The sequence below is a fragment of the Limulus polyphemus genome, unplaced genomic scaffold (genome assembly GCF_000517525.1).
Source record: "Limulus polyphemus unplaced genomic scaffold, Limulus_polyphemus-2.1.2 Scaffold4442, whole genome shotgun sequence".
NCBI lineage: Eukaryota > Metazoa > Arthropoda > Merostomata > Xiphosura > Limulidae > Limulus > Limulus polyphemus.
In genome coordinates this window covers 33180-46898 of record NW_013670052.1, presented here as the reverse complement: position 1 = coordinate 46898, position 13719 = coordinate 33180, and the positions used below count along the sequence as shown (strand labels likewise).

General features: G+C 35.0%; 1 protein-coding gene across 1 annotated transcript in view; it reads right to left on the bottom strand.

Moving 5' to 3' along the window:
* Positions 1-13719, bottom strand: part of LOC106471154 (ankyrin repeat domain-containing protein 13D-like) — a gene marked incomplete at its 5' end in the record, with an annotated part of 85510 nt that overhangs the window by 41612 nt on the left and 30179 nt on the right. Inside the window, 2 exons of the mRNA XM_013931742.2 lie at positions 7937-7990; positions 10331-10376. Coding sequence (XP_013787196.1) covers positions 7937-7990; positions 10331-10376 — 100 coding nt within the window. The remainder of the gene's footprint in view (positions 1-7936; positions 7991-10330; positions 10377-13719) is intronic.

The window sequence follows — 13719 nt, the reverse complement described above, 5'->3', positions numbered from 1 at the left end:
GCCTTGTTTACTTGTTCCAGGTGCCTGAGTTTTAAACAAGAATGTTTGACCTTTATCATTACGCACTTTCATAGCCTGTTTGTGTTTTTGACCATCGGCATGGCCAACTAGCTGCACAAGGCCTGTATTAGAACAGGATATGGTTTTGCAACACACAAAACAAAAGACTGAGAAGCAGTTCATAGAATCCTGTTTACACCATTCTGACAGATAATGTCCACTACTGTCTAGCTTGTCAAGCCAAGCTTAAAATTTAACCCCAAAGACAATAGCTTTCTGTAACTAACACTACTAACCATGCCTGGTGGGCATCTACATTTATCTGAAAAGAGAGTTCATTCAATTACATTTACACAAGCACAACTAAGATGTGCTTGCATCTATAGATCTATTAAAAAAAAAACAAGACAACAAACCTTGATCTATCTGGTGCATAACCCAGCCATCTCAACCTATGTTCACTAAGGTAAGCTTTAATCAAAACAGTTAAATGTTTGATGTATGTCTCTTATGTCTCTACCCCAATGATGCTTTTGCTGATGGGACTAGGTTGTTACCAAATTTCAAAGTATTTGTAATTTTTTATTTAATTATATTGTCTTTATTTTCAAATAACAAAACATTAAGATTAAAATATTAAATTTTACAAATTTCTTTAGTACTGTTGATCAATGTTAATTTTTTAAAACACAGCTGTTAAGTACCTCACTACTTACTTTTGAGCATTTTGGTAACAATTATTAGATGCTTTGCTGTGACCAGTGTCAGGCTGCCTACAAAGGGTGTGTTAAATGCCATGTACCTGTAGCAGAGCTATTGTTTTACCAGTTTAAACCTTTCAAATTTGAAAGAAACTAATAAAAATCTTTTTTTATTGTCTTGTTTAAGTTGTCACAAACTGACACCGGACCACACTGCTAGCAAAGGAACATGCCAACTAAACAGCTTCTGAACATCTTCTGTAAAAATACTTTACAAAAACACAATTTAAAACATTGCAACATGTTATCATGAAAAAAATACTTCTTCAATTTAAAAAAAACTAGGAATACTAGGAGCTTTTGTAAAAACTAGGAAAAACTAGGAACCAATTAAAAAAACTAGGAATACTAGGAACGCTGGAGAGCCTGTATACTGATATAATGTTTGTGATATGCTTATATTCTCTATCGTGTGAATACATATGTTTAACTTGTTCTGAATATACATATGTATATATTATTTCAAAACAAGTGTGTGCTGTTTATTCATCGTTGAATTTATCACTAATAAGTCACAGACACCTACTGTTTAAAAATCCTAAGCCCAACAACAATATAGTATATATTTATACTATTAAGAAATATAAGTAATAGCCATTTATTTCGACAATTGGCAAAAAAAACAGAACCCATATACATATATAAAATTATTTTTTAAAATCTGACATAATGTGTAGTAGGTAAGGACAGAAAAAGAGAAGAGCACATCCAAGTGGAAGAGAACTGTGGCAGGATAGTGATCCTAACCACATAAATATGTATGTAACTCAATCCCACAAAATATAAAAGTGGGTAAAAAAATGGATGCAGCCCTATATGGAGAGTGGCTAGGATGCAATGGACTGTACTTGGTAAGTCAACTACATCCAAAGCCTATGCCACTGGGAACCGACATCCATGCACACACTGTCTTCATCTCAAGTTCAAGAGACCGGGGGGAATCTAGAACCACTCCGACTCCTGAGCATGACACATTTTAGATTAGATCTATCAATCAGAAAGACCTAATATCCAGTATGAAATGGATGTCTACATAATATAAATCAACTCCTCCAACAGCAAAACTGACCAGAACCATCCAAAAAGCAATAACATCCTCAGAATAAGATACAACAAGAAATAGTAAAAAGGACAGAACAAGAACAATCCCCCTTACTTCCACTGTGACCCACAACACAGAAGGAATATGATTGAGGATGGAATATAGACATCCATAAACATGTTTGAGGACTTATGTTGATTGGTTCTACTCTAAATCTAAAACCCAACCACAAGGTACCTATATCTACAAAGGGGTAGGATAAGGGCTCCCAATCGAAGGGGTGAACTGCAATTTCACATCTCACTTCTTTGTATATTGGAGGATAGCACATCATCTACACCCATAGAACACCACTGCCCTACTCTGCACTGAATGGTTATAGCCATCTTTGTGTGGAACCCATCGGCTTGGAACTAGAAAGTGGAAAGGACTCCCATACTCAACTAGAAGAAAGAAGGTGAGAATGCAGTGGAGAGTGCAGAGAAACATCATCACCTTAAACAGTGCAATGGGTGACCACCAAACCCTATTTTGAAAAATAAACCATACCGATTTATTCAATACAAGGCATGGCAGGGATGGTCAGCTATCCCCTTCTGCTTTATCCATGCAGTCTACGAGTGGTATGGTCTGGAAGCAATTACATCACAAGGTTATTCACCTAAAAGCAATCTTGTGGAACACCAATCTCAACAATGAGCATTGCGAAGCCATGGAAGATACAGCACGAGTAAACATGGCTGTACAATGTGGATTTCAAGTTGAAGAATACATGATCAGGCACCGCTCACCAGAGAGCAGGATCCATATGAGTAAATGAAGCAAGGGCCCCTGAAAGGAAAAGAAAGTATGAATATAAACTTACCCAGTCAAAGTCGCACTGAAGCATGAAAAACACCCACAGATGGAAGATGAAAACCTGAGGAAGAAGAAACTGAGATATAGTGTAAATAATGGGAGACAAATGTATTAGATGTAGTCCACATGCCCAACTGTAGGATTTCCTCTAACAGCCGAGAAAGATGAGATGCAAGGGAGAAGGTGAGGTGTTGAATCTGATGACAAAATACCTGGAATAAATTTTAGGAGGAATATGCCAATCGAATCAAAAGTCAAACCCAATTGGTGTGAGTAGAAGAGGAACGATCCTGAACAGAGGAAGATTGCCAATGGATAAAGAGTCGGGAACAATGGAAGGACATCATGTGGGCAATATAACAACAAAGAGAACAGACCTGCATAAGAAGTCTTATCCAGATCGGGACAAGGGTAGATGTGAGAAATAGAAGGAAGGGAAATAGGCAAAAAAGGAGGAGTTACATTCCTTAGCCACCAAGGTTTTTTGGAGGAAGGAATGATCTGGATAAAGGAGAAGATAAGTAGGATTGTAAAGCTTACATAAAACATCAATGGCAAACATATCAGACCTTTGACGTCTACAAGCTAAGAGAAGAAGGAAATACCAAAAGAGGGGTAACTTGTGATTGAGGTATATGGTAAATGCATCTACATGGTGGAGACCCCACCAATTGAAAAGCAACTAGAAAATTAAGAGATCTAAAGACCACTCCATCAGATATATTTGGTCGGGCAGGAAAGACAATACTCTAGGAGATTGAAAGCATCCTGAAAGTGACATGCAAAGAGATGAATGTGGTGCATGTGGGCCCAATATAGTAGATACAACATTCGAAACCAGATCTTGACCCCCTGGTGATTGATGTGTTACAACTGTAGAATTGTCAGAATGAATCATCACCAGACAATGACTGGCGACAGGAAGGCAGTGATTCAAAGCCCAACAAACCATGAGAAACTCGAGGACATTGATATGCAAAAATATTTTGTCTACAGATCAATGACCCAAATCCTCCTGGTTTGACCCATGCTCCTCCAGCCCTGGAGGGATGCAGCTATGAAAGGATATAAATCCAGACAAAGAAGAGGAAGTGGAATGCCTGCTGACATATGGGCCTTGTCCAACCACTAATGTAGATTGTCTATCAGGGTAGGAGAAAGGGTAATGAGAGCTGACATGGGATCCCGAATAAGATTACATTGATTATGAAGAGCCCACTGAAGGGAGCGCATATGCGCATGACTGAGGGGAACCAGTGACATTACTGAAGATCACATTCCCAAAAGTGATAGGACCTCATGAGCAGAAAGTGAGGGAGCTGAAAATGCTGGGGAACTAACAGTTCCATGGATTGAAGTCATAGAGGAGAAGGTTGGGCCTGACTGAAATGAGTGTCAAAAAAGAAACCTAAGTGGATGAGATATTGGGTAAGCCAAAGGAAGGACTTATCCAATTTTATTAACCAGCCCATCCAAGCAGCCACAAGAATGAGCTGACGAGCATGGCGGGCCAACTCCAGTTCAGAATGAGCCAGCAGAAGCCAATCATTCATATAATGGTGAAATCACAACCCCTGAACATGAAGATGGCAAGCAAAACTTCTGACCACCCGACAGAAAACATAAGGGGCAAAAGCAAGCCCAAAAGGTAGGGTGCAAAATTGATAAGCCACCCTGTGATGGATGAACCGAAATTATGGATGAGATTGTGGTGATATAGGGATGTGGAGGTGAGCATTGGTGACGTCCATCTTGGTCATCTATAAGCCTAGAGAAAATGCCCACCATATGGTGAGAAATGACTCCATGGTAAAACAGGGCAGTTGAACGAAGTGATTGAGGTGAAACAAATTGATGACAGGCCTCCATTCCCCAGGTTTTTGGGGAACAACAAAGAGTCTGGAATAAAAACTTGATGAAGGATGTAAAACAGGTTTGATGGCCTGCTGAGATAGTAGCTACTGACCTGCCTCCAACAGACACTGACTGGTCATGGGATCCCAAGGCAAAGAGAAGGAAACAGGTATAAAAGACATGGGAGGTGGGGAAAAAAATGGGATCATGAATGATTCTGATAAAACGTAAAGCACCCAATGATCCTTGAAAAAAAAAATTGACAAACCAAACTCCCATCAGACCAGAACCCACCAGATAGTCACCAATATTGTTGGTGACGTGACGAGCATCGTCGATGAAAATAACGAGACAAGGCACCCCGAGAAGAAGGAACAGGTAAGGGTTGAGAAAGGGAGGGATGGGAAATGGTAACAGGTGCCATATTGGGCTCCGACTGAGACAAACGAGTAACAAGGTTATAAAGGGTAGACTGTTGTTGTACTGATGCAACTTGTGATTCCAAAGACTCAGGGATTGTGTCCAAGATACATTGCCACAGAAATGGGGCCATACATAAATCACGAAGATAAGTTGATGGTAAATGGATGCAAGTTAAGGTCACATCACAACCTAGAATATACAAACAACAGAGAAACTACATATCTAAAGCCAGAGCCAAAGATGAAAAATGAGCCAACATGGAGGAACGAGGGGAGAGGATGTTCCCAGAAAAACCTTTCAGGACTTAGGTGGAGAGCCTCAGAGAGGAGATGGATGGTAGAGAGATATCATAAAAGAGTTCGGAAAGTAAGATGAAGGTGGGAAAATTGGGCATGGGCCAGACTTACAGGAGATTCAGGGGCCATACCCCAAACAGGCAAAATGGAACCTAACAATTTTCGTTCAAAAAAGGGTGGTCCGCACAATTATAAGGAAAAGTAAACTGATCTGAAGCCCATGTGATGCAAGGCATACTAATCCTGTCACACAATTGTGAGGCAAATTGGTCAGCATGTACCCGAATATCCAGGGAGGGAGGGGGGAAACCAAATAAGAATGGGAAGATTGGTCATATAATAAGGAAGGATTCAGCTCATACAAAATAGGGAAAAGGGATAAAATGTCACATACCTGAGAAGTGAAATCCAAAAAGACTAATAGGCCTAACTGACCCCTCAGGCGGGGCATGGGAAGGCATGTGAAAATCTGGTGTAAATAGACGATCCAAGTCCTCATCCACCTAAACAGGCTCAGCTTCTTCCGGAAGAAGTGGGGCAAAGTCTGGAGACAGAGGTTGACCCATGTAACGTTCAATCTACCAGCAAATAAACACAGATAAATCCTCTGCTGGGTCGCCTGCACCTGAGGCCTGAGACATAGCACTAGCCGCAGGTGTGACACCAAAGTGATAACATGAACTTCAGAATTCATAATGAGGAAGAGTCAGCCAAGAATCAATAGTATGAATAACGATGTGACTGTAATAAACTGGGATTAAAGTGAAGTTAAGAAACACTTTTAATAGAAACTAGAAGTAAAAATAAATGAAGAACACTTCGTGACTATACAAAAGACAAACGTGAAACTTAAAACAAACAAAAAGAAGCATGTCCGGGCACAAGTACTGCCAAAGGAGAAGTGATAGTTCAGTAGAGGCATATAGAGGGAGTCACGTGCATCACATATGTCACACTAATATTGGTGGTGAAGTGACACATGATGATTTACATGAGAGACATGTTCAAATCATTCGATTCCAATATGGGGGAGCAGAAGGCTTGTGGCATGCATAAAGAAAGAATTTGCATATAGAGGGCAGCACTGGATGAGAATTCTCTTGTGAGATGAGGGAAGTACCATATTGGAATTACATTTCAAGTTTCATTGAGTTTATGATCAATATTAACAGTAGAATAGCATACAAACCAAATTACATTAAAGGTTACAATGAGATCACAGTGAATATTAACAGAAGCATAACCTATTGAAGATTGAATGTTATACAACCCAACTTTAATGATAAGTTATATTGAGTTTACTGTCAATGTTAACAGTGAGAGTAACCAACTACAGAAAACTGAATATCATAAAAATGAAACTGTATTTTAAAAACTATATTGAGTTTATGGTAAAATATTAACATGAGAGTAAGCTACTGAAGACTGAATGTTATACAAACCAAACTTCATTATAAGTTATAGCGAGTTTCTGATCAAAGTAAATAGAAGAGTAAACTACTAAACATTGAATGCTAAAGAAATCAAATTTCATTGTAACTTAAAACTGAATTTACAGTTAACATTAACAGGGAGATTAACCTACTGATCTCTGAATATTATACAGACCAAAGTAGATTATAAGTTATACTGATTTTATGGTCAACATCAACAAGATTGTAACCTACGGAAGGCTGAATATTATACAAATAAACATTATTATATGTTTTATTAAGATTATGATCAACATAATAGGAAGAATAACCTGCTGAAGATGAATTTTATGCAAACCAAACTCCATTATAAATTATATTGAGCTTACAGTCAATGTTAACTGGAGAGTAACCTACTGAAGGCTGAATGTTATATAAACCAAACTCCGTTATAAATTATATTGAGCTTACGGTCAATGTAAACAGGAGAGTAACCTACTGAAGGCTGAATGTTATATAAACCAAACTCCATTATAAATTATATTGAGTCTTACAGTCAATGTTAACAGGAGAGTAACCTACTGAAAGCTGAATGTTATACAAACCAAACTCCATTATAAATTATATTGAGCTTACAGTCAATGTAAACAGGAGAGTAACCTACTGAAGGCTGAATGTTATTTAACATTCAGCCTTCAGTAGGTTACTCTCCTGTTTACATTGACTGTAAGCTCAATATAATTTATAATGGAGTTTGGTTTATGAACATGTCTGAACACTACACACATACACCACGTAGAAATGCATCTGTTGTATGTTTAGTATGTATATATACATGCAAATGTATCCTAAACAAGTATAAGGTGTGACAAAAGTCACTATACAGTCGGCTTCACTTGGTATTATACAGTTGGTGTAAGTTATAATGACGTATAGTTTGTATAACATTCAGACTTCAATAAGTTCTCCTGATAACATTGACCATAAACACAATAATTTACAATGAAGCTTGGTTTTGTTTAACATTCAGTATTTGGTAGGTTACTCTCCTGATAACATTGACCATAAACACAATAATTTATAATGAAGTATAGTTTGTGTAACATTCAGTATTCTGTATGTTACTCTCCTGGAGATATTTATCATAAACTTAATATAAGTTGTATAAAGTTTGTTTAGTAGATAATACATACTTTATCACTACACTTAAGACATAATGGTGTGAAGTATATATGCAGAAATTTTGTGGATAATACTTTATCAATAAGCTTAAGATCTCAGTGCTCTTACCACTTTTATAAACTTTATAAGTATCACTCGGGCACATTCTGGACACCAGGGGAACTAGAAGAAAACACTAAAACTAATTAAATCAATAGTTATTACTACAGTGGTGATGTTTAGCTTTGAATTCAGTGCTATTACTTACATATGTATTCATGTTGTAGGTAAAATCACAAGTTTTCAAAAGATCTTTTCAGTACTTTAAGTAAAATATTTTGATTGATTACAAGATATAACCTTCATAAATCAACACTCCAATTTATTCGAAAATGTAAATATAAACATTGTGAAAATCAGTTCAAACACATATATATATACAATAAACTCCAAAGAAACATCTAAGCTCAATCTACATAAAAGAATCTATTCATCTTCATAAAAGTAACAGTTCACATTTCCCCTCTTTAAATGTATCTATTCAAACTTCACCTTTGTAAAAGTAACTGTTCATACTTAATTTTTGTAAAAGTGTCTGCTCAAACTCCATCACTGTAAAAATATCTCTAAAAGTATTTGTTTTTACTTCATTGTTGGAAAAACATCTGTTCATACTACTTCTCTCTAAAAGCATTTATTCACTTTTCACCTCTTAAAAGTATCTCCCTAAGTGTATCTGTTTACACTTGATCTCTCTAAAAATATCTGTTCACCCTTCATCAGTGTAAAACCTAACATTTTTCTTACCTGAAAGTGTATTTCATATCAACACTCACCTCTCTTCACAACAAAGAGCTATTACCTCAAACTCCTATTGTGAAGTTCTTGCACACATCTCAAGCTTTGAATGAAGCTGTCATCTGTAAGCATATTAAAATATGCAGTACCAGCCTATTACGTAATCATCAATAGACTACAGCTCACCAATAGGAGAGTGACACATCCTCCATGCACAATAATCTCCATGAGCACTAGCACTGAAAAAAATGCTCTTTCTTGAAAAGCAAAAGAAAGACACTAGAAGTGGGGCAGAAGATGAGAAGTTGTACAGAGAGGTGTGCATCAATCTGAAACCTTTTTTCATGTAAGGAAAATGTTTTTTCAGAAACATTTACTCCCTTCTCTGCACAAGAAAGAGCTTGCATCCTGCATTGATAAGATGGTGAAGGAGCTGATAGAACTAAAAGAAACTACAAATATGAGCTTGTTTCTGAAATCATAGTGTCAGAAAGGGATAATCTATGGAGCATATCACTTATTAGGGAAAGGGTAGCCTAGTGGAGCATAACTCAGTGGGAGACCACATCTTTTTCATGCAGGAAGTTCTCTTTGCCTAATAAAGGTGACATAGCAAAAAATATTGTCAAATAACCTTCACAGATGGGTGAATATAAGATTGCTCAATCACCTATTATCTCTCAGTAGGGCAATAAGTCAGGCCATTCCATATTAAAGGAATAGTTACATGAAGTACCTACCAGAATAACCAGATGCTGGAAAAAAATATTCCAGACATGTATCTGAAGTGAACACAAGAAAGATCCAGCTAACCAAACCTCTGAGAATGGCTTGGTTCATAGTGTAGTAGGGTGACTTGAACATCATTATCGAATAAATACCCCTGCACTACTTCCCATCAATGGGTACATCCACTTATTCTCATACGAATGAGATAACACTGACCAAATGGGGAACTGTCAACAATGATCTCCCCAGCAACTTGGAACTGGAGAGTTCCTCCACTCCAAGAAGGAAAGAATTCACAAGGGGGTAGAATGCTAGAGAGGTGCTTGGATCTATCAGGAATCATCACATGTACATAAGGTCTCACAATGTGCAATGGGTTACCAAAAAAGAGACAACAGGCATTAGACAGGTGCAAAGAACAAGTTCACACCTGGTGCATCTGCTTTTTTTTTGTTTCATTAAAGGTAAAATTCATTACAAATGGTAAAAAAAGTTTAAAATAATAAGCTCAAAAATGTTGATAATTATTAAGAAAAAACACATCTAAACAAAGCAATGCCAAGGAAAAAAACATTTGTTCCAAAATTAGTGCTCATGAAACTTGTTGTGCATGAAGGATGTGACACCCTGCTACTGGTGGAGGGCTATAGTCTAATGCTGCTTACATCATAGACTGGTGCAATACAGATTAATGTGTGTAAGGGTGGAAGCTTCATTCAAGAAATGAAATATTTGTGAAACTTATGGTTTCAAATATTAATTATTTAATAACCCTTTGTTGTGCAGAAATGTAAGTATATGTTTCTATATGTTAATAAATCCTGAATTACTTAAAACAGTATAACTCATGATGGTCAAGGTTAAAAGATCCTGAATTATTTAAAACAAAACAACTCATAATGGTTACGGTTAATAAACCCTGAACTACTTAAAAGCAGGACAACTCATAATAATTAAGATTAATAAATCATTAATTATTTAAAATAGTTTTCTTACCCCAGCTTGTAAATTCCCATTTCATTTCCACATAAAAGTCAGGTGTCTACAAAGACAAAATTAACTTTCATGATCCTCTTTCAAAAGCATGACCAAAAGGGTTTATGAATTTCTATAGAAAATTTGGTTTTATAAACATTTTTAACGTGAAGGCTGAGGGTAAGGGAAGAATGCAATTCATCTTATGGGTTTACTTATCTATGTAAGTTTGTTTAGAGTTGTCAATTTGAACTTCATACAAATAAACAAAGATGTACCTTCTTCAAGATGTTTGTAATTAGTGTTTTACAACTGATTTAGAATACAGAAAAAGGGTTGAGTTCTAGTATTACTGATATGTATAATAAACTGAAAATATTCCTTAGACAAAATGTTTGTCCATTAACTGAACTTCTACAACAAAATTCAAGAACAAAAAATAATTTTTTTACACAACACACTACATCACAGTTTCCTAATCTGGAGTCACAGGAAAGTGTCAGGAGGGCCATAGCAAATACACAATACTGTTAAGGCATTCAATATCTATAGATCAATTGAGTAAGGATCTTCAATCAGGATACAAAATGTTCTTGGGAGATCTTGTACTGAGAAAGTTTGGGAAACCCTGCACTACATACATAACTTTATTAAATGGTAAACAGAAAATAGCACTTATAAAACAAACCTTTAAAAAAAAGCTTTTTTAATCCAAAATTAAATATTGTGTTACATAGTGTAACAAGAATAAGAAAAGGGAAAACATTGCAACAGTAACGAAAATATAACAAAACTATATACATTTTCCTTAATAAAACAGACGAAAACATCATTCAGTGTCAGTGACCAGACATTCCAATTTGCCTGGGACAGTCCTGGTTTTGGAAACATTGTCCTGGTGTCCCAACATATCTTTTGGAATGCCTGATTATTCTGGTTTTAATTTCTGTTGATGATCTGTAATTTATTTAAACTTGTATTCAGTTCTTTGTGTCTCTGACAATCCTAAGTCAACAGAAACAAATCATTTTAACTGAGTACATAAATTATCACACAGTTTGGAGTGACACAGCATAGCCTTTGCTGCTGCTTCTGAAATTGGCTATAAGGCAGGCTGCAGCATACTACATGGTACCACTAATGCAAACATAACTGAAATGGTGATTTTGTGCCAGCCAAACAAAGAGAGACAGACAAATGCAAATAGTAGATGTTTTAATTACATGCTGTGAAACTCAAAGGTAAACATAAAAGTTGCTCTGAATTTCACAACAAATTCTTATCTAAGAAGAAGTTGCTCAAAAACATAATCACTCATCAGAGAAGTATCTATAGCAGTAATAAGGTAAGTAAAAATATCTTTCTACTTATTATTTGTATAATTGACTGTTTATAATTTTCCTCCAAAAAAGAGAAGGTCCCTGATTTAGGCTCTGATTACAGAGGCCTGCGAATTTAATTACAGATTTCCAATAATTCAGCTATGCAGATTTTGAAAATAATATTAATTTTTTTATATCACATAAAGATTGTTTACAAATCAGGAAGAAAAAAAACAACTGTTAGATCAAATTATTATTTCATTTACCACAATGAAATTTTTTTATTATGTTTGGGTTCTAAAACGATCAATAAGACTCTCTCTTGGTCTAGAGAAATCTATAGCCAGTGGTTGTCAACATTTAAAGCATAACAAAATGTGACCCAATTTCAATGAATATGATTCACTTATGTAAAAGTACATATGACGTTTTGTGAAAAATCTGTATGTGATAGAGAAAAATCAATATCATTTTCAGATTCAGCATATTGGAATTACTGTAGAACATGTAAAAATTTCAAGACAATAAAATCATCGCAGGCCTGCATTATTTAAGAATGTCCCAGTTATATTAAATTTTGATCATCTTAACAGTCAGTGTAGAAATTTGGTGAGTTTTATCCTTTAATAACCCATATAATTGGGCCTTCTGATTACTTTTAAATAGTAGTGACTAACAACACAATAAGAGCAGGATAATTTGTGGAATTTGCTAATCAATCAATCATCAGGCTCATTAATTGAGTACATTCAACTAATCAATTATTCTCACGAGGCTTGGATAGTTGGAATAATCCAAAATAGTAATAATTAGAAACACTAATTTTGATGAGTTGATTATTTTCATGACAGTAACAGATTTAATCACAGTTTCAATCATAGGATGATTATGTTACATGACATTAATTGATGTAATGAATACTCGTTAACACATTTTTAGGAATCTTAATTCTTCTAGCCATCAATATATTTAATTTTTGGTCATTTTTAATTATCTTAATTATCAATAGAATTCTACAATTTTAAGACTCCCAACTTCCACCCATTTCAATAAGTATTACATATTACAAAATGCTAAATTAGGCAATCATCCTAATATTTAGATATAAAGATAACCTTGTAGTAGAAATTAACCAGCCTATTTCTACTTTTGAAAGACTCCCAACCTCTACACTTTTATACTTATTACAAAATGGTGTTCAGGTGTTAAAATGAACTAAAACAAACTTATCTTAATAGTTCTGTAATAATTAATTAAATTCCCATCCTTCTCCTTTCATTAAAAAAAAATGCGCTCAAATATAAACCAAGTGAGCTGAAAAAAGCCCAGCTGCTTGAAGTTGATCTTTCTGTCCAGGTATACTGAACACATACCTAAAAAAATTAGTTAATTATTTATAAATTTTGAATGACCTTTTTATTATATTATCATATTTGTTAGAAACGAGTATAAAACACTTTTTAATTGCTAGTCTTTGTAACCATTATCTTTTAATTTATTTATTAATAACTGAACATCATCCATAAAGGAATTAATATTTTTACAAACTGTCAAGTATCTTTTTAATTGAGAAAAAATAATTCCTTTCGATGGTATAAAAGGAACTACACTATTTGGGGTGGGTAAACCAAGAAATGAAAAACTAAAATCCCTTCTTCTGTCAAAAATAGTTAACTACACTCTGCCTTCCATGAAAACAATATCTAAATCCAAGTGGTATGCATGATTATAACTATTATTACTTCTATCTATTAAGTTCCTTTGGATATATTTGTTTTGAATTAAACTTTAGAAATAAATCAGCAATGTAATGAAAGGTGTGACTGTACAAGTTAGGGTTCATTACTTGTTCTAGAAATAAAATCTCAAAGAAGGACAAATAGAGATTAGCCATGTTTGTGGAGAAATTAGATCCCATTGGAATACCCACTATTTGTTTAAATACTTATTCATTAAAAAATATCTACTATATATATATATATATATATATATATATATATATATATATACACACACACACACACAAATAAGTATATTACTACTACTGTACTATAGTAGTAGTTAGTATTAGTACTATATTAACTTATT